At 50.5% G+C, this 25,371-nt stretch overlaps 1 protein-coding gene across 1 annotated transcript in view; it reads right to left on the reverse strand.

The window, feature by feature from the left end:
• Positions 1 to 25,371, reverse strand: part of GRK5 (G protein-coupled receptor kinase 5) — a 237,525-nt gene that overhangs the window by 49,625 nt on the left and 162,529 nt on the right. The window contains exons 3-4 of the mRNA XM_012448060.3: positions 22,206 to 22,318; positions 7,400 to 7,477 (exon numbers count right to left, since the gene is read on the reverse strand). Coding sequence (XP_012303483.2) covers positions 7,400 to 7,477; positions 22,206 to 22,318 — 191 coding nt within the window. The remainder of the gene's footprint in view (positions 1 to 7,399; positions 7,478 to 22,205; positions 22,319 to 25,371) is intronic.

Here is a 25,371-nt window from a genome sequence, read left to right on the forward strand (position 1 = left end):
AAATGTGCATTAGGATTTCTTTTCTTTTCTTTCTTTTTTTTTTTTTTGAAACAGAGTCTTGTTCTGTTGCCAGGCGCCAGACTGGAGTGCAGTGGCACAATCTTGGCTTACTGCAACCTCTGCCTCCCGGGTTCAAGCAAGTCTCCTGCCTCAGCCTCCCGAGTAGCTGGGACTACAGGCACGCGCCACCAAGCCCAGCTAATTTTTGTATTTTTTTAGTAGAGATGGGGTTTCACCATGTTGGCCAGGATGGTCTTGATCTCTTGACCTCGTGATCCGCCCGCCTTGGCCTCCCAAAGTGCTGGGAAGGATTTTTTTACTTGTTTCCACACACACCCTTTCCCTTCAAAAACTGAGGCCTACTTACAAGGACAGATAAGACCAAATGAAAATAAGTCAATTAAAAACAAGTAACAAAAACGAAGTCTGAATGTCATCAAAACGAAAAACCTTTGTGCTTCAAAGGACACCATCAAGAAAGTGAAAAGACAATCCACAGAATGGGAGAAAATATTTGTAAGACATACACCTGACAAGGAACTTGTACCCTGAACATATAAAGAACTTTTCCGACTCAACAAACAACTTAATTCAAAAATGAACAAAGAATCTGAATAGACATTTCCCACAGGAGATACACAAGTGGTCAAAAAGCAAAAGAAAGGGTGTCCAACATTATTAATTACTGGGGAAGCATGAATCAGAATCACACCAAGACACCACTTCACATCCACTAGGATGGATAAAATAAAAGGCAGAAAATAACAAGTGTTGATGAGGTTGTGGAGAAACTGGAACCCTGCCGGTGGGAATTTAAAATGGTGCAGTGCTTTGAAGAACAGCTCAGCAGTTCCTCAAAAGTTTAAACACAGAGTTCCCACATGACCCAGCAATTCTACTCCTATGTATATACACAAATGAAACATATCTACACCAAAACTTGTACCTGCACGTCCATAGCATTATTATTCCATGATAGCAAAAAAGTGGGAACAAAAAGTAGAAACAGGTTGGGTACGGTGGCTCATGCCTGTAATCCTAACACTTTGGGAGGCTGGGCAGGTGGATAACTTGAGGCCAGGAGTTCGACACCAGCCTGACCAATGTGGCAAAACTCTGTCTCTACTAAAAGTATAAAAATTAGCCAGGCGTGCTGGTGGGCATCTGTAATCCCAGCTACTTTGGGAGGTTGAGGCAGGAAGATCACTTGAACCTGGGAGGTAGAGGTTATAGTGAACTAAGATCATGCCATCGTACTCCAGCCTGGGCAACAGGAGTGAAACTTCACCTCAAAAACAAAACAAAGCAAACAGTGGAAACAACACAAGTCAACACAAGTGTCCATCAACTGATGAGACTAGCTAAATAAACAAATGTGGTGTATCTTTACAATGGAATATTATTCAGCCATAAAAAGGAATGAAGTGCTGATACATGCTACAATGTGGATAAATCTTAAAAACATTATGCTGCAACAGAAGCCAGTCGTGGATGGTCACACATTATGTGATATTCCATTTATATGAAATGTCTGAAATAGGCCTAGAGACAGAAAGTGGATTCGTGGCTGCCAGGGCCTGGGAGGAAAGGGAAACGGGAGTGACTGCTAACGGGCATGACAGTTTCTTCTTGGGGTGATAAAATGCCCTGGAATCAGAGAGCAGTGATGGTTATATGACTATGAATCTTTTTAAAACCATGGAATTGTACTTTAAAAGAATTAATTCTACAGTATGAGAAGTATACCAATAGAGCTCAGTAAAACTGGTTTTTTTTTTTTTTTTTTTTTTTTGTTTTGAAACAGAGTCTTGCTCTGTCACCTAGGCCGGAGTGCAGTGGCGCAACCCTGGCTCACTGCAACCTCCCGCTCCCTGGTTCAAGCAATTCTCCTGCCTCAGCCTCGAGTAGCTGGGATTACAGGTGTGTGCCACCAAGCTGGCTAATTTTTGTACTTTTAGTAGAGATGAGGTTTTGCCATATTGGCCAGGCTGGTCTCAAACCCCTGACCTCAGGTGATCCACCTGCCTCAGTCTCCCAAAGTGCTGGAATTACAGGTGTGAGCCACTGCTCCCAGTCATAAAATTGGTATTTTAAAAAGTCATCTGTAATGATGGATGATATGTAATTCTGTTTTCACTTATTACTATTATTACAATTGGGAACATTTCCTGGGCCAGCTCAGAATGACCCTCCCCCCTCTCCTGAACACCTGTCACCTGTATCACTTCTGGGCTGCAGAACTGGAAGGCAGAAGGTGAGCTGCTCAGCTCTCTCCAGAACCCAGCATACACTCAGATCCAACTGCGGCCCGCTGGCCAGCTTCTGTGAGCTGACAAACCTGAGACCATCTGTAAGACACACCTGGCTCATGGCTGTCTACCCAGCACCAGAGACGAGCCTACCATACGATGTTTGTAACTTGGGGGTTGAGGGAGAGGAATGTGGAGAGGGAGGCTTTACCGGTGTGCTCGCCTAATATTCCATAGGCTCCTCTGCCTTTCCCAGCCTTGCCACAGGCCATGGACTGCGAGAAGTGTTGCTTCTGGATCAAGCACGTAAAAGCTCCAGTGCCTCCTTCATCCCTCTTTTCCCCTGTGACACTGACCATGAGACAACACATTCAAGATGGTGGAGCCACAGGGGCAGCCAGGATCCCTGAGTCACCCATGGAGAAGGACCCAGAAGAGCTGATGACCTAATCAGATGATGCATGAGAAAGAAATTAACCTTCGCTGTGAGAAGGCCCTGAGATTTGGGGGTTGGTTTGTTGTGGCAGCTAGTCTAAATCATCCTGACTGACGCACTGCCTCCATCCAGCCTCTGCAGCTGGGGGCCCTCCGGACCCTTCCATAGCCTCTCGCACTCCACAGCTGGCAGTTCCATGTCTGAATGATTTCCTCATTCAACAGCCCGATTTTGAAGGCAGAGAAGGGGGAAAGGCAGATGACAAGCACCGCTGCCCGGGCATTTGAGATGCCCCAGCTACCATGCTCAGTACTTGCTGCTTTGATTTATGATCCTCATGACAGCCCACACCCTTGACATATGAGGAAACTGAGGGACTGAGCGGTTAACAACTTTCCCAAGTCCAAGCTGCCCAAAGAAGTCGCATCTGGCTTTGAGCCCACGTCTACCTGACTCTAAAGCTCGGCTCCTTCTCAGCACCCTGCTGCCCTCCTGCGAGTTCTCCAACAGCTCTCAATCCCTTCCAAGCCCGCCCTTGGCTGGCACCCTATAACACCCCCAAAGCAAAGCTGGCTGTGTGTGGGCGACTGAGGCAGGATTCGGGGCAGTGTCTATGGAGTGGGTTTTGCCTCTTGGGATAAAAACTTCTGGCAAGGATTTGAAGGGCATCCTCCCACGGGGAGGGAGAACAGAGCTCCAGGCAGAGGCATCTGCTGCAGGCAGGGGCTTTCTATCCTGGCTTCCAGCAAATACAAGAGGGCAGACACCTGAGGATGTGAACTTGCCAAGCATGGCTCCCCAGAGACATTAGGCAGGCGAGCTGAGGGGCATGGAGGGCAGCTGCCAGGGCTTCCAGGGCTCCCCTCAGCGTTTCATTCCAACCAACTTGCATTGATCGAGAGCCATGTGTCCAGCATCGTGCTGGGGCAGGTGACACAGAGAGCAGATGCTGCTGTCTGCATCCAAAGTGAATCCCCTGCCTCTGAAGAGAGTGGGTAGACCTTCCCATGTTCCTCATTCTGTGCTCTTTTTCTTGGGGACACCTCCACCCACCCAGAGACTCAAGACAAAAGCCCAAGGCCGGCCCGGACGCAGTGATTCATGCCTGTAATCCCAGCACTTTGGGAGGCCGAGGCAGGTGGATCACCTGAGGTCAAGAGATCGAGACCAGCCTGGCCAACATGATGAAACCCCATCTCTACTAATACAAAAATTAGCTGGGTGTGGTGGTGGTGTGCACCTGTAATCCCAGCTACTCGGTAGGCTAAGGCAGGAGAATCGCTTGAACCCCAGGAGGCGGAGGTTGCAGTGAGCCAAGATGGCGCCACTGGCTCACTCCAGTCTGGGTGACAGAGTGAGACTCAGTCTTAAAAAAAAAAACAAAAAACTGAAGGCCATCCTTCTTCTGATGTTTCGCAAGGCCCTTGTTCCTCCCCATCCCCAAGCCTGCTGGCCCAGCTTGGGGGCCTGGGGCAGCTCCCCAGATGGCCTCTTGCCTCCAGTGCTTCCTTGTCCCCCTTGTTACTCCTTCATGTGCAGGCAGATCGTCCTAAAATACAAGTGGAACTCAAAGTCCTGGCAGCTCCACACTGCCACCACCTCGACACGGCTTTCCAGGGCCTACAGCCCAGATGGGGCCCCTCCCCATTCCTGCCCCCACAGCACTGCCCACCTCATGCCCTTTCCTACCTCTGTGCTGAGGTTTCTCAACCTCAGCTCTATTGACATTTTGCCCCCAGGTAACTCTGTGGTAGGAAGCACCATGTGTACTGCAGGATGGTCAACAGCATCCATTGCCTCTACCCATCAGATGCAAGGAGCACTGCCCTCCCCAACAACTCTGCCAATTACAAGTATCTCCAGATATCCCCAAATGCCCACTGTACTGCAGCCATGAAGGCTGCTCCTCCTTCCCCTTCTTTTGTGTCCAGCTTCCTCCTCCACATCCTTTGAGATCTGAATCAGCAGCCTCACCTCCTGGAAGCCTTCCCTGGCTCACCTGGGCTAGGCTGGGGCAGCTTCTCCGGACCCCTCCCCCTTCCCTGAGCACAGCTCCGCCGCTGCTCCTGTCATGTGGGGTTTGTTTCATCTGCTCATGTGTTGCCCCCACTCTGAAGCTGGGCCTCAGTTACTAGCTCAGCTCCTCAGTCGGCACCTTGCTTTGCTGCATGTGGGGCACTGAAGCACATGAGAAGTCAATCAGGCTCTGGAGCAAGCTGTGATGGGGAGGACTGGGAAAGCACTGCAAAGTTTATTGTAGGAAAACAACTGACCCAAGGCACGGATCGACTACCTCCCTCGGAGGCCTCCCTGGCCATAACATATGGTATGGCTTACATTTTAAAAATTGAGGAGAACTTAAGGAAAAAAAATGCTGGCAGGCGTCTTAGCTGGTGGGGAGTCTGGGCCCCATCTCTCCAGGAAACAGAGACAAGGCTGAGCAGAGGTAGGGAGGTCTGGAGGTTCCAGGTGAGGGGCTGTCAAGTGGGCAGGGGCTTCTGGACAAGGCTGGCCACAGGACGACCCGGTGGCAGCCCCAGTGCCTGCCTGTACCCTGCTCTTGGCTAAGCCACAAAAGCCTATCCAGCCAGCAAGGTCAGACAAAGGGAGCACTCCGCCCTCACTGCAGATCAGAGCCAGGCCGCAGACAGTGGGAGGACAGCGAAGGGGAGCAAGCAGGCTACACCCAGGGGAAATACCCAGGGCTTTAGAATCACCCTGATTTGGGTTCAAATTCTAGCTCTGCCACTCACTAGCTCTGTGACTTGGGATATGACCATTCCCTGTCCTTCTTCATCAGTAAGATGGAGCCAATATACTCTGCATCCCACAGTGACAGCAAGGACTATAGTCAGTGGTGCTTGACACGAGGGGTCCTCAATACATGCTAGTTCCCATTGCTTGAGGGGAACACATGTGAGTGGGCAGCCCTACAGGGGCACAGAGGAAGCGCTGGACTGGGCCAAGCTGAGCCACCGTGGGAAGATGCCTCTGCAGAGGGCAGCTGAAGACCCCATCAACTGAGTGGCCTCTCACCCTATTCAGCTCTGCGGGCCTCAGTGGCCTGTACAGGGCAACCTCTTATGGATACAGGAACCATCAGAGACAATGTCTTGGAGGCACGTGGCACACCATAGGAGCCCAGCCCCAGGGAGCTGTCATCATCATGCCCTCTAGGGCACTTGCAACCCTCTGAGCTCAGGGCACATGTTTATGCCCAGAGTGTCCACACTGTCTTGAGTGGTGGCCAGGAGATCAAAAATGCATCTAGCCAGAGCCTCATCAATACACCATCAGCTGCGACTGGGTGAACAGGGACACTTCTGAGAACATCCCTTTGACTGTGTCCACCTGAGAACCTCACAGACACCAACAGGCCCATATCTGGAGCATGGCAAGGCAGTGCCGCCCAAGGTGGGGGCAGCTGTGCCTGCCCAGGGCCAGGCATCGTCTAGAGCAAACTAGCCCCATTCTATGCCTGGGAGTGTTTTATAAACATTAATTCTGTCATTTCTGAAAAGTGCAAAAGGACTGGGGGTGTTTGTAGTTCACAGAAAGAGAAATGCATGGATTATGATGGATGCAGGAGCAGAGAAACAGCAAGGGGAGGCAGCGAGGTGATGGAGACGCCGTGTGCGCATTAGGGATGCCACCCAGCAGGCTGTCCAGAGTGGGGTGTGACAAAGGGCATTGCTTCTGGGCGTGAGGCTGGGCTCACCCTGCAAGGGCGATGGCCACTGCCAACTGCAGATGCTGGAGAAGAATGAGGGCTCAATTTGGTGCAAGAGGTGTAGGGGGTGGAAGGACTGATGGCCAGGACCTCATCCCACAGGCTGTGGTGACCTCAGTCCACTGGTAGCCTGGGATGGCCACCGGGAGGTATACCGTTCCAGGGAGCTGGTGCCTACAGGATCCTGAGCAAGGTGAAGCCACCGCTGGCCCCAAGGGGATGGGATACATGCAAAGCTATTCCCACACAGGTCTCATCTCAGGCTCTCAACACCTCCAGGAGGTGAGTTTTAAAAAAGGGAAACAGAGGCCCAGGGAGGGAATATGGCTTGACCAAGTGGGCAGAACCACTGACACTAGAACACTAAATGGGTTGAGAACACACTTCTGTGAAGGTGAGTCAAGAGGCTTGGAGAACCAAGGCTGCTAAACCCCAAGGATGGTGGTACCCCAATGCTTCAACCATCCAGTGGATGCCCCTGAGGTGGGGTTGAGGTGGCCCCTGACCCTTCAGAATACTCTGAAATGTTTCAGAAATCTCTTCACTCTTTGATGCAGCTGGGCACGCCCTTTCCCTCCCAATCAACCCTTAACCCTTCCCCTCCACGCTGACCTCTCAGAACCGCCCTGCTCAGTCCTTCCTTCTGGGCACTTCTTCTCCTGACCTTGGCCAGGCCTCCATCTACCCTACCACAAATGGCTGGGCATGGGTAAAGGGCAGTATGGTGACCCTTGAAGGGGCTGGGCCCCAAGAAACAGGCATCCCACGCCTACTCCAGGCCTGGCCTGGACCATCCCCATCTTGACCCTGCCAGGCTTGGGCACTCTCTGGGGGAGGATGAGAATTATGGATCTCAGGACGTCCACAACAGCCACCAGCCCAGCACTTAACAGCTTCCCACATCGCCTGGCACAGACCTGAGGGCTCCTATTTTTGGACAAGGCCCTCTGTGCCCCCTGCTGTGGGATTTCGAAGGCCCCTTACCTTTGGGGTGAGGTACTTGGTCATAATTTCCTTCCCTTTCTCTCCCAGTTTTTCATCTGGAGTAACTTCATAGTCTGCCTAAAACAGGAGAAAAGAACAACAGATTTGCTCATGAGCTTCTTATAGTTACAGAACCTCACAGTCCCTGGAGGAAGTACCCCAGAGGCCACCTGCCTGACCAATCCCCTTCTCCTGCAGGGCAGGAAACCAACCAGGAGAGAAGACCTGGCCACGGAGCCCCGATGTTCAGTCCAAACTATTCTGCCCTCTCTCACGGATGCTGGGTCTCAGGACGGCGGTGCTCCCCGCAGACTGCACATCAGAATCGGGAGCGCTGATCCGAGCAAACACTGACGCTAGGCCCCACCCTAGACCAATGAAACCAGGCTTTCCAGTGGGCCATGAGGGCTGGCACCTGGGCAGCTGGGGTTGAAGACCACTGACTTAGATGAACCAAAGGAAACTACTGGAAAATAACAGCCCACCAGACTGGAAGGCCACCGGGAAGCTGCCTTGGGTCAGTCAGACCTTGTAAGCTGTGTGATCGTAGACAATTTGCTTAACTTTTCTGTAAAATGCAGAGGGGACAAGCACCTAGGTATGGAACAACTATACAGATGGAAGTGATTGAACTCTTAGCCTAGGGCCTAGCCCATCCTAAAAAATAATAAACAGTTGCTATAATTACTGCCATTGTGATTATGACACCTTGCAAGGATAAACAATGATGCAGATGCCTGATCTTTCCCAGCTTTTCAGTTTACAAAGTGAACATACACAGATTTTTTTAGGATGTTCTTATCTGAACCTCGAAAGAGCCAGGGCAGTGACGCAGGAGAACAGGGGCTGCCGTTCCACCTCCGGTCTGTAGGTGGAGATCCTGAGGGCCCGCAGCGGAAAGGAACTTGCGCAGGGTCGTGCGGCGGGAGGCGGCAGGGCTGGGACTCGAACCTTCAAGTGCAGGGCTTCTCCTCAACCATACCATAGAATTTAGGACTCTGATAACTAGCCAAGCCAGGGGACCCAAGCTCTAAAGAAGGGAGGTCTCCAAAAGACAGATTTTTAATTTTCCTGAATCCCAGAGGGGCTCCTTTCCTCACATCTGACGCACTTGCCACGTGGAGAAAGGGCCTCGAGTCAACAGAAAGCCTGAGTAAGCATTCCTTTCTCATTTAGACAAAGGAGCTAATTGCAAATTGCTTATAACCATTTCAAAATCTACCACCCAAGGATGTGTCAGCCTCTGTCCAAAAGTACAGCTATTTCAAAAGAGACAGAGAAAATGACACCAGCAGAGACGGGCCCAGACCCTCCTCAGGCATCCCACTATGCAATCAGATGCCCGCCTGGCCCTCCCAGAAACCTCACACCTCAGTGTCCAGGGCCCAATTCCTCCCCAGGCCAGCCAAAGGGAGCAAGCAGACAGCACTCGCAGTGACCACAGAGGCAGCCAGGATCATTTCTACCCACAGTGAGCGAGTTTCCTTGTCTTGCCCTCTCTCTTCTAAAGGAGAGCCAAGATCCAACGATTTTCTCCAATGGAGAAACATGAACACTACAATCATTTAGGTCACAGGGATGTAGGGTGGTGATTCTGTAAGGAATCCCACCCCTCATTTAATAGGGCTGGACACAGAGGCTCAGAGAAGTCAGGGACTTGCCCAAGGTCACAGCTGCCAGACTGCCTTGCTGGCCTCTGGATTCCCACTGGGCCGCCTGGTCACAGCCTCTCTCCCCAGAGGCCACTTCCTCTTCCACATCAAGATGAGCCTTGAGGGACTGGGGATTTCTTGATGATTTGACTTGATGGATGAATTTCTGAGATGCTTGAAGGTGACTCTTTCTTCTAGATGTTTTCCTGTTATTTTCTCCCTCTGTGCTCCCTGACGATCCCCTAAATCTGAGTGTGCATGTGTACACACACACACGTGTACACACGCAGACATACAGATATACACATCCACATACTCATACATGCACCCACACAGATACCCACACACCCACACACAGACACACACACACCCACACACCCAAAGACAGACACAAACACACATCCATACAGATACCCACACACACCCACACACAGATACCCACACACAAACACCCAACACAGACACACCCACAGATACCCACCCACACAAACATACCCACAGACTCACCCCCCACACATACAGACACACACACCCCATATGGAGTGCTGATTCCAGGCTCACCCTACACGGCAGGGTATTATTAGTAGAGCTACATGGTAGGTATTATTATTCCCAATTTGCAGATGAAGAAACTAAGGCTCTGAGAAGTTCCAATACAGTACAGCTAGCAAGTGACAGGGCCACAGTGGCGTCTCTAAAGGGGCTGGGCCCTCTAGAGCCAGTTGCCTGCTGTTTTCCAGAATGAGAAGCACCCAGGGGTCCTGCGGCCCCTGGAAAGCCCGCCATTGGTCTAGCACCATGGAATGTAGCTAGAATGCTATGCAGGACCCAGGCCCTGGGCAAATGGCCAGCCATCATTTGGGGCACCAAATAGACACAGCAGTCTATCCCATCCAGAACACTAGATTCACACTGTCCCAAAATATATCTGTGAAGGTGGCTCTATTTAACCAAATGGAGACCTGGGGCTCACTAATCAGCCTCAATAACCAGCTAAAAATATTCTTGCTCTGGGTTCTAAAACCCACATTAAAAAAAATAACATCCCTTTCAGGTCAGCTGCCTCCACAGAGGCCCCACTGGTGGACAGGTGCGCGGGTCCACAGGGCAGCGGCAGGAGCACTTGGGGACAGGCCTCCCCTGCCGAGATCAAAAGGCCTTTCTCTGAAGAGTCCATGCCAGGCCACCACTTGAAGAGCATTTGTGTTGGGAGGCGGAACACAGATGGAAGGCCTCCAGCTGGGCTTTCCGCACTGATTAAGACACCTAGTGACAGGCCATGTCTCCACAGTGACCCCATGAGGGGAGTCCTGAGAAGGAAGGTACCATGGTGGCTCCCCTGGATGGGCTGAGCTCAAGGCAGATCACACTCCACAAAGCTGGGGCCACTCTGGAAACCATGGCTCTGAGAACACCCTTGCCCAGGTGGTGGGAGAAAACTGAAACCAGCTTAACCCAGCAAACGTAAGCAGCAAGTAAGAGTTTGTGCCAACAAACCAGAATTTTACAATTAGATGTAGCTCTGGAAATAGCAGCCAATGACTTCAGTGAAAAGAAAAGTAAACCGTATGCAAAGAATGCCCTTGTGACCTCCATCTGCAAGAGAATCCCTTCCCGAAACAGAGGGGACTCACACAGGCACCCTTGCTGTTCCAATCATTTAAAGCTCTCTCCCTGCCCAGAGCTCAGTTCTAACAGCCAGGGTGCCAGGGAGCACCCACGACAATCCACATGGGGAATAGTTCTCTTTTCAGATATGTGCCAGGTGCCAAGGGGGAAGACACCACTGAATAAGCTGCTCTCTACATTGTGATTTATGCCAAACACAGGGGTGGCCTCTGCGGGGAGATGCCGCTCTAATTAATGCAGACTATTACATTGAGCTTAAGGAACAAAGAATTACTTCTACATCTCTGCCTGCCAAAAAGTAGAAACATCTATGTGCATCTTAGTTTATAACCCTCATACTTTGTTCTCTTGGCCTGCCCTAATTACATCATCAATCTCAGAATATGCCAGGGAAAATATCTCCTGGCTATGAAGACACATATCCTTCAGATGATTTTTAGAACTTGCCACATTTTCAAAGAAGCTGGCCCTGGTTTAGAGAAGGCAGTCTGAGCTGAATTCCTCCTGGCCTTGGACTAACTTTAGATGTCACCTCCTCCTCCCAGGAGACCTTCTCCGGCCCTGACAGGAAGATGAAGTCAGAGATGCCATGAGGTCTTGCCACCTCCAGCTTCTGTAATTATCGATGTGGTCAGCTTTTCCAGAGTCCTTGAGGCAGGGACAAGTGACACGCATATTCAGCACACACACACACCCCGCTGGAGAAACACCTGGATCCACCCCCCTAGGCCCCAGCTTCTCGTCTGTGCTGACTGCACGGGCCGCCCCTCCAGAGCCCCTCTAGCCCTTTCCCACCTGGCTGTGGAGGTAGAGTGGTAGGTGGGGTGGTTTTCTGCTGGCTCCGTCCCTGTCTGGGCACCACAGGCTCCTGGACCCTCTTTTCCAGACCCGACTCCTGTGGGCGGCCTTCTCCCACGGTCCTGCATCAGCCCCTTTCCTCAGCCCTGCAGGTTAGGAGACGGTGGAGGCTCAGAGGTGCTGCATTAGCAGCTACCAATTGCCCTTCCCGGCTCATGCTTTGTAAATAGGTCTTCATTAAAGTCCTCCGTTCACACATTGGGCGGACCATCCATTTCCTGCTAGGACCTGGCTGATGTCTGGCACTGTGCTTCAGATGGGTGGGCACTGACCTTGCTTCCTTTCTGCTCCCTGGCGAGAATGGAGAGCAGTGCATGAAGGGGGTGTCCCCCAGAGGCCTCGGGGTCAGACGGACCCGGTCAACCCCAGAGCTTGTGCCCGCCTGGGCAGACAAAGTGTTCACTACTCTCTGGCTCCCATCTGAGTGTCCCTCTCCGGCCTCAGTCAGGATTCACTGGCCCATCTTAGGGCAACAGATGGGATGGAACCAGAGAAGGGAGGGAAGAATGGACTCCTTTCCACATTGGGTAGAGAATGAGAATGGTGGGAGTGACCCTGATTTCCTGAGGTACCACAGCCACCAGCTTATGAATCGTGGCCTGGCCAAAGGCAGATACTGAATAGAAGGCAGGAGGGAAGGGGGGCTACAGCTCTGCCTGTGGTGGGGGGGACAGGCTGGCCTCTCTCAGGGGGAGGGGGAAGGCTCACCTCTCTCCGGGGAAGTGGAGAAGCCCACCCCCCCGTCAGGGGAAGTGATAAGCTCCCTGGTGGCAAACAGTGATATGGTTTGGCTGTGTCTCCACACAAATCTCACCTTGAACTGTAGAACACAATTCTCACGTGTTGTAGGAAGGACCCAGTGGGAAGTGACTGAATCACAAGGGCGGGTCTTTCCTGCGCTGTTCTCATGATAATGAATAAGTCTCACAAGATCTGATTTTTTTTTTTTTGAGATAGAGTCTTGCTCTGTTGCCCAGGCTAGAGTGCAGTGGCACCATCTCAGCTCACTGCAACCTCTGCTTCCCGGGTTCAAGCGATTCTCCTACCTCATCCTCCTGAATAGCTGGGACTACAGGCACATACCACCATGCCCAGCTAATCTTTGTATTTTTAGTAGAGATGGGGTTTTACCATATTGGCCAGGCTGGTCTCGAACGCCTGATTTTGTGATCCGCCTGTCTCGGCCTTCCAAAATGCTGGGATTACAGGTGCCCGGCCCCATCTGAGGGTTTTATAAAGGGTAGTTCTGCTGTACATGCTCTCTTCTCTTGTCTGCCACCATGTGAGATGTGCCTTTCGCCTTCCACCATGACTGTGAGTCCATTAAACCTCTTTCTTTTGTAAACTGCCCAGTCTTGGGTATGTCTTTATCAGCAGCCTGAAAATGGATTAATACAGAGGGGCTTTGCCATCCCGCTTCCTGTCTGCCCCATGACTCTTCTCCTGAGAGCTCAGCCCTGAGTGGCTCCCCCTACCCTCACCCCCACCACAGCTGCTTTTCCTTCTTCCCTCTCAGAATTGTTTCTCTGTCCCTGCCTCCAGCCAAGGATCCAAAGGCTACCAGACAAGATCTTTAACTTTCCCCATTACTCTTTTTGTTCTAAGTGAAAAGAATCCCAGTCTAACCTAGTTCAGCAAAACTGTAAGCTCCTGGCTCCTGAAATCTGAGGATGAGCTGAACAACCAAATGGTGAGGAGAACAGAAAAGCAGCTGGGCACGGAGCCCAGAAACCAGGGACACAAGCACCTCTGGAACCCCCATCATCTGTGTGCGTGTGTGTGTGTGTGTGTGTGTGTGTGTGTGTGTGTGTGTGTGTGAGAGAGAGAGAGAGAGAGAGAGAGAGAATGTGTTGCTCACGATCTCTTGGTGCTAACTGGCTTGTTCCAGCACAGGAAACATGGCAGTCCACAGTTTCCAGGGTTTTTATGTTAAGCTTTCTCTAGCAGCGTCCCCTTGAGGCCATCAATTCCACAGAAAGGACTCATTGGCCCGCCTTGGCTCACAGACTCCCTCCTGCTCCAGTCAACTGCAGTTTGGGGGTGACATCATTAAGAACATGGTAGTTTCTAGGACAACCATGTTATTTGGAAATATGGGTGGGGAATCCAGGAGACTGGATGATCCCACAGATGTGCACTATATAAACCCATTTTAGAAGTGGCACTTTTTCCAAGACAGCCCTGCTCCCGGGATCTGGCTTCCTAGCTATTCTGACAGTCTCTATGTGGAGCTGAAAAACTATTAGCACCCTCCACTCTCCCCATTTTGTGGAATTACAGCAGTGAGAGAAAGACAAAGACAAATAATCTTTGGATTCTCATAAACAAGAGAAGCAGAGTACTTAGACCCCAGTGAGGCAGAGTGGATCATTTCACAATAAAATTTCAGATGATCAGGCACATGTAAAGCCAGGTGATAGCCCACCAATTTTATGTCATCTCCTACAGTCAAGGCTACTTAGCAGTTAAGAATGCCTATTAGCATTTCCTATATGAGATTTCATTTGTTGTAACCTCATATTTGTAGTCGCCTGCCTTCAAGGTGGCCTCCTGACATCCATGCTCTTGGAAAGTCTCTTTCCATATGAAACAGGGCTAACCAGTGCCACCAGTACAATATTAGGAAAATAGTGTGGATGCTCTAAGGAGAGGTCATAGAGGGCACTGCAGCTCCTACCACGCTCTCTTGGATCGCTTGCTCCAGAGAAAGCCAGCCATGTTGTGAGGACACTCAAGCAATCCCATGAAGAGGCTCCCTCCTCCCAATAGACAGCACCAACCTGCCAGGCATGCGAGTAACTGGATGCAGATCCCCAGCATAGTCAAGCCTTCAGCCCAGCCAACATCGTGATATCTCACCTCATGAGAGACCTTAAGCCAACAGCACCTCACGAAGCCATGCCCAAATTCTTTTTTTTTTTTTTTTTTTTTTTTTTTTTGAGACGGAGTTTCTCTCTTGTTACCCAGGCTGGAGCGCAATGGCGCGATCTCGGCTCACCGCAATCTCCGCCTCCTGGGTTCAGGCAATTCTCCTGCCTCAGCCTCCTGAGTAGCTGGGATTACAGGCACGCGCCACCATGCCCAGCTAATTTTTTGTATTAGTAGAGACGGGGTTTCACCATGTTGACCAGGATGGTCTCGATCTCTTGACCTCGTGATCCACCCGCCTCGGCCTCCCAAAGTGCTGGGATTACAGGCTTGAGCCACCGCGCCCGGCCAATGCCCAAATTCTTGACCCACAAAACCATCAGATAATAAAGGTTGACTGTTGTTTCAAGTCACCGTGTTCTGAGGTAATAACTAACACCGTGCGGGGCTCAGTGGCTCATGCTTGTAATCCCAGCACTTTGGGAGGCCAAGGCGGGCAGATCACTTGAGGTCAGAAGTTCAAGATGAGCCTGGTCAGCATGGTGAAACACCATCTCTACCAAAAAATATAAAAATTAGCTGGGCATGGTGGTGCACACCTGTAATCCCAGCTACTAGGGTGGCTGAAGCATGAGAATTGCTTAAACCCAGGAGGTGGAGGTTGCAGTTCGTTGAGATTGTACCACTGTACTCCAGCCTGGGTGACAGAGTGAGACTCTATCTCAAAAAAGAACAAAAACAAAAATCCCAAAGCTAATACTGAACAGATATTTTAACTTGTAGCTGGAGTTGCTTAATTCACTTCAAAATTTTCTTTGGCTGGATGCAGTGGCTCATGCCTATAATCCAGCACTTTGGGAGGGTAAGGTGGAAGGATCACTTGAGGCCAGAAGTTCAAGACCATCCTGGGCAATACAGTGAGATCCCATCTCAAAAAAAAAAAAAATTTTTTTAACAGTCAGGCATGGTGGCCTGTGCCTGTAGTCCCAGCTACTCAGGAGGCTGAGGTGGGATGATTCGCTTGGGCCCAGGAGTTTGAGGCTATGGTAAGCTATGATCATACCACTGCACTCCAGCCTGGACGATAAAGTGAATCTCCATCTCTTGTAAAAAAAATTCTTCTTTTTTTTTTTTAGTCTTTCATTTAACCAAAAAGCAAGCTGCACGAGGGCAGGAACTTAGTTCTCCTGTTCATTATATTCTCCCAACTGCTAGAACAGAGCCTGGCACACAGAGCCACCCCATAAATATGCATTGGGTGGATCTGGTTCTGTATCTGCCAAACCTCCCCCAATCCCAAAGAGAAGAGACCTGAAGACATTAAGTCTCACCCAAGTGTGGAGAGAAGATGGTTTCAAATGAGCCAGCATAGGGTCAAGGCTCCCAGGGAAAAAGTTAGAGAGAAGTCCAGCAGTCTCAAAGATGCCTGAGACCCTCTTGGCCTGTGGGTCTGACACTAGCCTGGACCCTCTTCAATCCCCTGACCAGCTGGGCAAACTCTTTGCCCTCTAGAGACCAGACCTAGTCATGGCTTAGGTCATTGACTGCATTTCTCGCTGAGAGGGCAACTAGTGGCAGGAGAAGGGTCTTTCTCAGGTTCCTGGAAGACCCTTGACAATCAACACCAAAGACCGAACTCCCCCAGCAGTCTTCTAAATGACGCACAAACAGTTCTGCTGCCCAGATCACCCGGGCCCTCTTTAAAAACAGTTGCAGTCCTTCCACTTGACTTGAGAAATGCAGACATTAAGACTGTACAGGAGGCTGGGTGCAGTGGCTCGTGCCTGTAACCCCAGCACTCTGGGAGGCCGAGGTAGGCGGATCACTTGAGGTCATGAGTTCAAGACCAGCCCGGCCAACATAGTGAAACCCCATCTCTACTAAAAATATAAAAACTAGCAGGTGCCCACCTGTAATCCCAGCTACTCAGAAGGCTGAGACAGGAGAATCGCCTGAACCTAGAAGGCAGAGGTTGTAGTGCACTGAGATTGCACCACTGCACTTCAGCCTGGACGACAGAGCAAGACTGTCTCAAATTAAAAAAACAAAACAAAACAAAAAACTGTGCAGGAGAGGAGCCTTTCCCAGGGACTACATCAGAGTCCAACGAGGACAGGTTATTTTTAAAAGCTCCGCTTGGTAGAAATTCAACAGAGAGATGGGAATGGCGTGGATGGCGCCGGCCGAGTCAGGCAGCACCCGGGCGCTACTGCAACACCAAGGACGGACACCACCACCTCCTCCCTCCTCTGGGTTCCGGTCAGGATGGAAGAAAAAACGGATTTTAGACGAGAAGTTATACCAGCCCTGGAAAACTCAATAAAGTCTCCGTGCGTAAAAGAGGTGTTCCAGAGGCTGGTCATTTGACGTCAAGATGGGCGATGAAAAAGTCTCGCTAATTCCCAGGGATGCAGATGAAAACGCAGAGGGGATGGGGTCAGCCTCTCCTGAGTGGCGGCTTCATTAGGGCAGAGGTGAAGAGCATTTGACGCGCTGACGCAGGGAGCCAGACTCACATTTCCTTTCCAAAAAACAGCTCTTGGTACAGGCCCAGAGAGGGGGAACGACGGCATGACCAGAATGAAAATGGGCATCCATTGGATTTTTTCCCCCTTTTCAAACTGACTATAAGTGTCTAACAAAACACACGGCTGGAAAATTCCACCGGCTCCTAGGCTTAGCCTCACCCTGCTCTGCCTCATCAACTCTCTAGATGGCTCCCAAAGCTGCCGCCACCTCCCCTTTTCCAAATGGGGAGCAGCCCTTGGTCTGGGTGTCTTTTGTTCACTGCTTCTCCATCCACGTGTATTTATTTCCTCAGTGAGCTCCTCCAGCCCAGGGCTCTAAAACCAGCTATATATATGTTAACAACTCCCAGGCTGGGCACAGAGGCTAATGCCTGTAATCTCAGCACTTTGAGAGGCCAACAAAGGCAGATTGCTTGAGCCCAGGAGTTCAAGACCAGCCAGGGCAAGATGGCAAAATCTTGTCTCTACAAAAAAAACAAAAATTAGCTGTGCATGGTGGCGTGTACCTATAGTCCCAAATACTTGGGAGGCTGAGGCGGGAAGATCACCTGAGCCCGGGAGGTGGTGGTTGCAGTGACCTAAGATCACATCACTGCACTCTAGCCTAGGCAACAGAATAAGACACTGTCTCAAAAACAAAAATTTAAAAAAGTTGAAAACTCCCAAGTTTCCTTTTCCACCCCAGACCTTTCTCGTGAAGCCTGACCTGAATACCCATGTCCCCTAGAGCTTCTCCACTCGGGCCTCTGGTGGACATCCCAAGCTGCGTATGCCTAAATCGGAGCTCTTGATACTGCCACAAGGTGACCCTCCTGCAGCCTTATCCTTACTCCATCTCTCCATTTGCTCAGGCCAAAACTTTGAAGTCTTCCTTAACTCTTCTCTCATCTCCAATCCATCAGAGAATATACTGTTAACTCCGCCTTCCACACAAGTCTCAAATCCAACCACTTCTCACCACTTCCAGGGGCTACCACGCTGGCTTAAGCCACCAGCTGCTCTCACCCGGATTGCTACAACAGTCTCCTAGCAGATCTCCCTGCTCCTGCTTCTGCCCCTCAAAGCCTGATCCCAACATGGGAGCCAGAGAAATCCTTTAAAAACCTAAGTCACAGATGGGTATGGTGGTACACACCTGTATTTGCAGCTACTTGGGAGGCCAAGGCAGGAGGATCACTTGAACCCAGGAGGTTGAGTCTGCAATGAGCTATGAATCTGCCCTTGCACTCCAGCCTAGATGACAGAGCAAGACCCTATCTCATACATAAAATAAAATAAAATAAAATAAATAAAAACCCAAGTCAGACCATGCCACTGCTCTGTTAAACACCCTCCAGTAGCTCCCTGATTTCACTCAAAGTCAAAGTTCTCTTATGGCACAAAGTCTTACATGATCAACTCCTCTCCTACCCCTCTGCCCTTCCTCCCTCCTCTCCAACTATGGACATTCTTGCCTGCAGGCCTTTGTCCTGGCTGTTCCCTGCCTGCAATGCCCTTTCACCATGTATTCACTTGGCTAACTCCCCCAACTCCTCCTGGTCCTCAATCAAATGTCGCCTTTCCAAAGACTCCTATGCTGACTGCCTTACTTCATGATACAACCAGTCTCCCCATCACTCCCCACCTCCTTTAACCTGCTCCAGTTCTTCTTTTTCCACCCCATTTCTCATCTTCCAAACTTCCATGTCATTAGCTTATTATGCTCATGACCTCAGGGGCAGCATAATGTGGAGGAAGGAGCCTGGGCCGAGAGCCAGGAGGCCTGGGTTCTGGGCCTACCTCTGCCCCTCACACACTCTGTGACTTCAGGCAAGTCACCAACCTCCGCTAGGCCCAAACTGAGCATCACTCAGCTGCTAGGTGCAGAACTGTGGGCTGAGGATTCACAGACCATGGGCCACATCTGTGCCACCAAGAGGCTCTGGCTGGTGGAGGAATAGGCACATAGACTTCTCAATGGCCACCACCTTCACTGAGCCTCAGTGCTATTCCAGACATGGCTCTGAGTAGTAAGAACTCATGTAGTCTCTACCTAACACCTCTCCCATCATCAGACATGGCTATATCCCCACCTACAGATGAAGACATGAGACACATGAGGGGTTAAACACCCGCCCATGGTCTCATGGCAGAGCCACGTGGTCCTGGCATCTGCACTCTCTGGAGTGTCTCTGGAGCCTGCACTCTCCATCAGTGCACCTCTCCCAGCACAGGGCAGCAATGTGGCTCAGGTGCATGTGAGAAGCAAGCACCCACAGCAGAGGGGCCTAGCAGGAAAGAGAGGAAGAGGGAGATCGGGAGGGCCTCTGAGAACATGGGACAGAAGGACAAGCAGGTATCTGCCAGGCAAATGGGATCATGGGGAGGACTTCAGGCAGGGAGGCCTGAGGGAGCTACAGCCAAGAGACTTGAACTCTCCTAGCAAGTCAGAAACGCCAGAAGTGGGTGGTCGGGCAAGAACACAGGGCTCAAGAAAGACTCCGGAAGGCCGAGAGTGAAAAGGTGGGCAGGAGCTGACGCTGGAAGATCTAGTTAAGTCAGCCTTAGAACCTGGACTCTATCCTAGATGTCATTATTTCCCAATTCTGGATACACATTAAACCCCTGGGAGATTTGAAAAAACCCCAATAGGTTCTAGAATCGGTGGCCAGCCTAGTGGTATAAACCCTTGTGCCAAATGGTGGCCTACAACTACTATGTCCCCATAAAAGGAACCACAGCTCCTCTGAAAAACAGTGGATCTAGTACAAGATGAGCCCAGAACCCTGCGTCATACCAGACAGCAAGGAGACTACTGATAACTGCTGAAGTCCAGCCAGGGACTCAGAAGCCAACGTGGAGAGGCCCCCACTAGCCAGTGATGAGACCACGAGCATCAGTCAGGATAATGACTATGGTGCATCAATACACATGCACCATGTTTAAAACCACGAGTTAAAAACTCTAATTAGTTACTGCTACTGGAGAATGGTAGAGAACCAGTTTGGTATTTTAGAAACATTAATGCAAGAAAAGAATCAACCATTTCCTATATAAACTTTACCACTGGGTCACCAAATGGTCATCAAAAGGAAGTGTCTCCACTGGCAAATGAAGAAGGAATGGCAGAATTAGACTGCTGCCCTGTTGCAGCCCTTGTTAAGGTACAGATTTAGGTACAGCCTAGCAATAGCTGCTACCGTTTCAAAAAGAAAGACAACCAGATTGTACATGCCCCCTGATGGAAGAACATGAAACCACGGAGGAAGTCAAATCCCACTCCACCCCGCAGAAAGGAAAACTGACTTTGGACAAGTTTCTAGATCCAACTAGCAATGTATAAGAAATATAGAGGAGCCTGTGGAATGACATTTGGGGATGAAAATACAAAATTCAGACTGTGGGAAACTCTTCTGTAGGAACAACAAATGTATTACAAGGCTGGTGGGTGGTTATGGGGGAGCCTAGAGTCAAGAAAACATCACCCAATCACAATGTGTGGACCTTATCCAGACCAAGTCAAACAAATACACATAAAATGTACAAGAACACTGGAAATCTGAATACTAACATTTGATGACAGCAAAGAATTTTTTAAGTTGTGACAATATCATTTTTTAAAGAGCTCTTATTCATAGATACATTTGAAAAGTTCACAGATGAGATAATAGGTGAAATTTGCTACAAAATGTTACAGAGTGGAGGATGGAGGAATGGATGAAAGAAGACTGGCCATGAGTTCATACTTGCTGAAGTGGGGTGAAGGGTGCCTGGGGGTTTATTACGCTATTCTGTAGACTTTCACTTTTTATAGTTTGAAATTTTCCATAATAAAAAAGTTATAAAAATACTAGGTCCCAACTCCAGAGATTCAAATTAATTGGTCTGGGCTTCAGCTCAGGCTCTGGTGTTTTTCTAAGGCTCCCCAGGTGTTTCTAATGCCCAGCCAAGATTGAAAACTACTGTAATCACTCATACAAGTGGCGCCAAGAGCCTTCCCGAAGCCCAAGGCAGAGCCTCCCCTAAGCCCAAGGCAGAGTCTGTAGAGGGGAGGGAGCTGGCCTGGGCAGAGTCAAGGAGCCAAGCACATGAGCCTTGATCAGGTTAGGGAAGGATGAGGAGAGGAAGGCATCAAAGACAGTGCAAAGATTTCAGGCTTGGGTGACTGTAGGGTGCTGGTCACTGGAACAGGTAATGTCTCAAGGGCTGGTAGCTTTGGGGTCCTGGGAGAAAGGGCTGAGTGTATTTAGGACTTACTGACTTTAAAGGGGCCTTTGTGACTTCAGTGGAGATGTCCAGTGGGTAATTTGGTTTTGGGTCTAGAGATCCCCGTGGAGATCCTGAAGCAGATACAGAGACTTAAACCCTAAAGGGTTGTCCCCCAAACTGAGATGGAGGTCGGGATGGCTGCGGCCGGTGATGGCATGAGGGCCTTTAGGAAACAACAGCATCTCAGCCCCGGCCCCCGGGAGAGGGGCCTGGATGACTTCGCTCCTTTCATGACTGCTCTCCACTCCTCACCTCTCTTCCTCTTGTCCTCCTTCCTGAGATAGAAACCCAAAGGCAGTTGGCTGAACTGAGGTACCCTGCCTTCCTGGGCAGGTGCGGAGGAACTCCTGACTATTCCCACAGCCTGTCTTAAAAGCCCCTACCATCAATCAGCATTTGTTAAACAAACAACAAGCACATCTGAAGGAAGCCTCCATGGCGCTAGGCATACCACCCATGCCAGAGCCCAGTGGAGCCATCTGCTGTAAGACCGACTCGACAGCCATGCATTTCATTTGACATTGATTGAGTGCCCATAGATGCTAGGCACTGTATGAGGCCAGGTGTGAACAGGAAGCCCAGGGTCCTGCCCTCAGGGAGCTTACATTCTAATGGGGAAGCAGACAATAAACAACTGTACAAACACACAAAAGCTATGGAATTCTATAAAATGGAATTCCATTTTATAAGCTGGAGGAAGGGGCCACAAGATCCAAGAGCTAGGCCTAACTTCCCCAGACTCTGCCTCCCATAATAACCCAGGCTTCCAGAATCAAAGCGCTGACAGAGCTCCACTTTACAGTAACAGCAACTAAGGTCCAGAAGGGAGGGGGCCCACCCAAGGTCACCTACGAGTTTAGATCCTGAGATAATTTTGCATTCCTAATCAAAGTCTATACTGGGAGTTTTGTAAGCAGTGAGTTTATTCCTCACTCTTCTAAACCACTAGGTCTTTTTCTTTGAGACAGAACAATCACTGACCCCAGAGCACCAAAGGACCATCCCCCAGGAGCAGGGACTTACCACTGAGTCCAGGAACTGAATGTAACGCTCCAGCCCAGGCCTGGTTTCACAAAACTGCCGGAAAAGCAGCCTCCCGATTGGCTGCTTGTCACATAAACTGCAGTAATCTCTGTCTGGAGACAAGAAAAGAAGAATGTGGTGAGACCCAGGAGAAGGCCAGGTAGGGCCTTTCTGTCATTCCCACACCTGGGCTCAGAGCCCTAGATGGATGGAATAAGGTGACTGGCAAACTCTCGAACCCCTTCTTCATTTCATGGTCTCTGTAGACTCAGAGATGTCAGTGTAGAGGAAGGCACCAGGTATGACCCAGCCTCTACTCCCCACCCCACGCCCCCAGTCTAATGCTTTGATTTCTGTATGGACATGCCAGCAGTTCTGGGGACCATGATTCTGTCTCCTTGGTGAACATTAAGTACATCACATTCTCTGATTTCAGCGGCTGGATAAGGATGGCAGGTCTGTAATGGAAGCCAGTCGAATCAGAGTGGACCACAGACTGGCTGGGAACACTGGAGCCGAGGTGCCCTCTTCCCCTGGAGGTCATGGTGAGTAGGTGTGAGGCCAGGTGCCTCAGCAGTGTTCTTGACACTACAAGAGAAGCCGCTGTGAGGGTGAGGCTAACACATCAAGGAGGTGAGAGCTGGGAAAATTATAAGAAGTAGAGTTGGTGCCCTGGTGATGTCATGAATCTCTGGATCCAACCATGCCTGTAGCTCAAACCACATCTGAAAAGCTTGTTTATAAGATAACACATTCTCCTTGTTTAGGTCAGTTTGAACATTTTAAGAAATTACTTGTAATTCAAAGCATCCCAATGGATACAGTTTTTAAAAATCATTTTTGACCAACTGGAGAAAAGCCCAGTCTTAGGATGCTTCAAATTATGAAAACCCTGCCTTTTCCAGTTAGGCACCAAAGGCACAGAGACAGGAAGTCACCAAGACAGGAAGTCACCTGCACTCACCCTCTCAATAGTCAGGAGGGTTCTGAAGAGGAAATACTGCAGACTCCCACCAAGAGGCCCAGAGACCATGGTGCTAGCCAACCATTTGCTGTGTTACTTCAAGCAATTCACTTCCCCTCTCTGGGCCTCTGAGTTCTCCTCTGAAAACCAGAAGGGCATGTTGGAGTTGGGATGAGGGACTTTTCCCTTTTGGACCTTTCTGCAATGATGCCAAAGCCTCTCCAAGAAGTTTTCTCTGGCCGGGAAGATACTCAAAGGAACCACTGAAACACGCCGCCTCGAGCTCTCTGGAGCACGGAACGCTAAGCCACCGATTTTGCAGCTGTACGCGACACAGTCGGGTGAGTTCATGGGAAACAGGGAAGAGGGTGACAGGGCCTGGGAAGGAGAGCAACTTGCAGGGAAGGGATGACTATAGTCTACCTGGTGTACGGGAGCTAGGATACCATCCCCCTAGAAAGGATTTCTCTTGAGCTATGCCACGCAACAAGGGATATGAACACACCACTGCGCCAGCTCACTCTGATTCTTAGTCCCAAAACACTTATCCACAGGAGGTAAAGCCATGGCTTGCCAGGAGGGATCCCGCAGTAGCTGTGAGTGTGGATTCCGGAGCTAAACTGCCTCCATTTAAATCCCAGCCGGTCACTCACTGCCTGTGTGACCTGGGGCAACAGACTTGACACTGCCCCTCAGTTGTCTAGTCTGTAAACTGGGGATGGTAAGCAGACCTAGCTCCTAGGACCGTCCTGAGGAATGAACAAGGCAATACGTAGACAGCACTCAGACCAGACGCTGGCACGTAGGAGACGCTTAATAAACCCCATTTCTCATCACTGCGGTTGTGATAATTTGGTCTGTTCCATCTCCCTTTCCTTTAGGGAATCTCCTTTCTCCCAGTCTGTACCAATTCAACCAAAGCCTCTGAATCTGAAAAGGGAGCTGACGCCTCCTATGCTACGGAAATGGGCACGTGCTCAGCCATAGCCAATCGAAAGGCCTCTGTCTCCTGGCCACAGTGATAAGGTCAAGGATGGACACGTAACTTAGTCATAGCCAATCAGAGGCCTCTCTCTCTGGCCACAGTGACAGGTTCAAGGGTGGCCATGACTCAGTTCTAGCCAATCAGGTGAGGCAGGGCCTGTGACCCGTGGGGGCCCTGGAGTCCTCCCAGAGCTTTTGCCAGAACTTCCAGGAAAGACGCTGTCTGCTCCCTGGGATGCCAGCAGGGCTCTCGGGGATGACTGGTCAGCGAGGGCTGCCGAGACTGCCTTCCCTCTACGCAGCGAGAGCCCACGGAGGACGCAGCCAGCAGACAAGTGGAGGTGAGCAGAGAGAGGAGCCCTGAAGGCAGCCCCGCCCTCCTGGACGTTTATTCACCACATGGGACTCGGCCTTAGCAGCTGGGAGCCGCTGTCTGCCTCCTGGAATGGAAAGAGCCGCAGCCAGGCCCACTTCTTTCATGGGTAACCTGCCTGAGGGCAGGGGCTATTTTTGGAGGAATTCACCAGGTCTAAGTAGCATATGTAGAAGAAGACACTCTAAAATGTTTCATTCTCTCCCGAGTGAGTATTTGGATCAGCGTGGATGAGCAACCTGCCAAGTCCCCTCTTGGCCCACTCCCAAATGGTTTCGTGGCTCCAACCAGCCCTGGAGCGCAGCCTAAACTCTGCCCTTCAGCCGTGGGCACAGTCTCCACCGCTCCCAGCACAGATGGTTCACAAATAGCCACTCCAACAAACATTTAGCCTCGGTGTGTGCCAGGTTCTGACGGGGAGGGGTACCTAGGGATGTGGTCTCAGCCTGCAGAGAGCTTGGACTCAGATTGGAGAGGTCAGCAGGAGTCTGTGTGGGTGAACAGACAAGATCTCAAGTGACAGTAATAAAATGTCAAGCTAGATGAGTGTGATCATCAGCCACAGTAGGGAACCTGGTCTCCGGGCCTGTGACAGGTCTGCAGCCTGCACCTGTTAGCATAATGCCCTGCAGGTACAGCCCGCTGCCTCCCACTCAACACGATCCCCTAAGGGGAGGAAAACGAACCTTTGCATCCTTTCCCAATCAGCCAGTTTTTCCCAGCACAAACACAGAACCAAAGTAAATTACCTTGTGTCAAATTCCATTTTTACTCAATTATGGGAGAGAGCACCATGCTGCTTATGTGATTTACGCAAGATACCCCCCACCCCCACCTTTTCCAAA

The sequence above is a fragment of the Aotus nancymaae genome, unplaced genomic scaffold (assembly GCF_030222135.1).
Source record: "Aotus nancymaae isolate 86718 unplaced genomic scaffold, 86718_ANA_hifiasm-v0.15.2.pri h1tg000010l, whole genome shotgun sequence".
Taxonomy (NCBI): Eukaryota; Metazoa; Chordata; class Mammalia; order Primates; family Aotidae; genus Aotus; species Aotus nancymaae.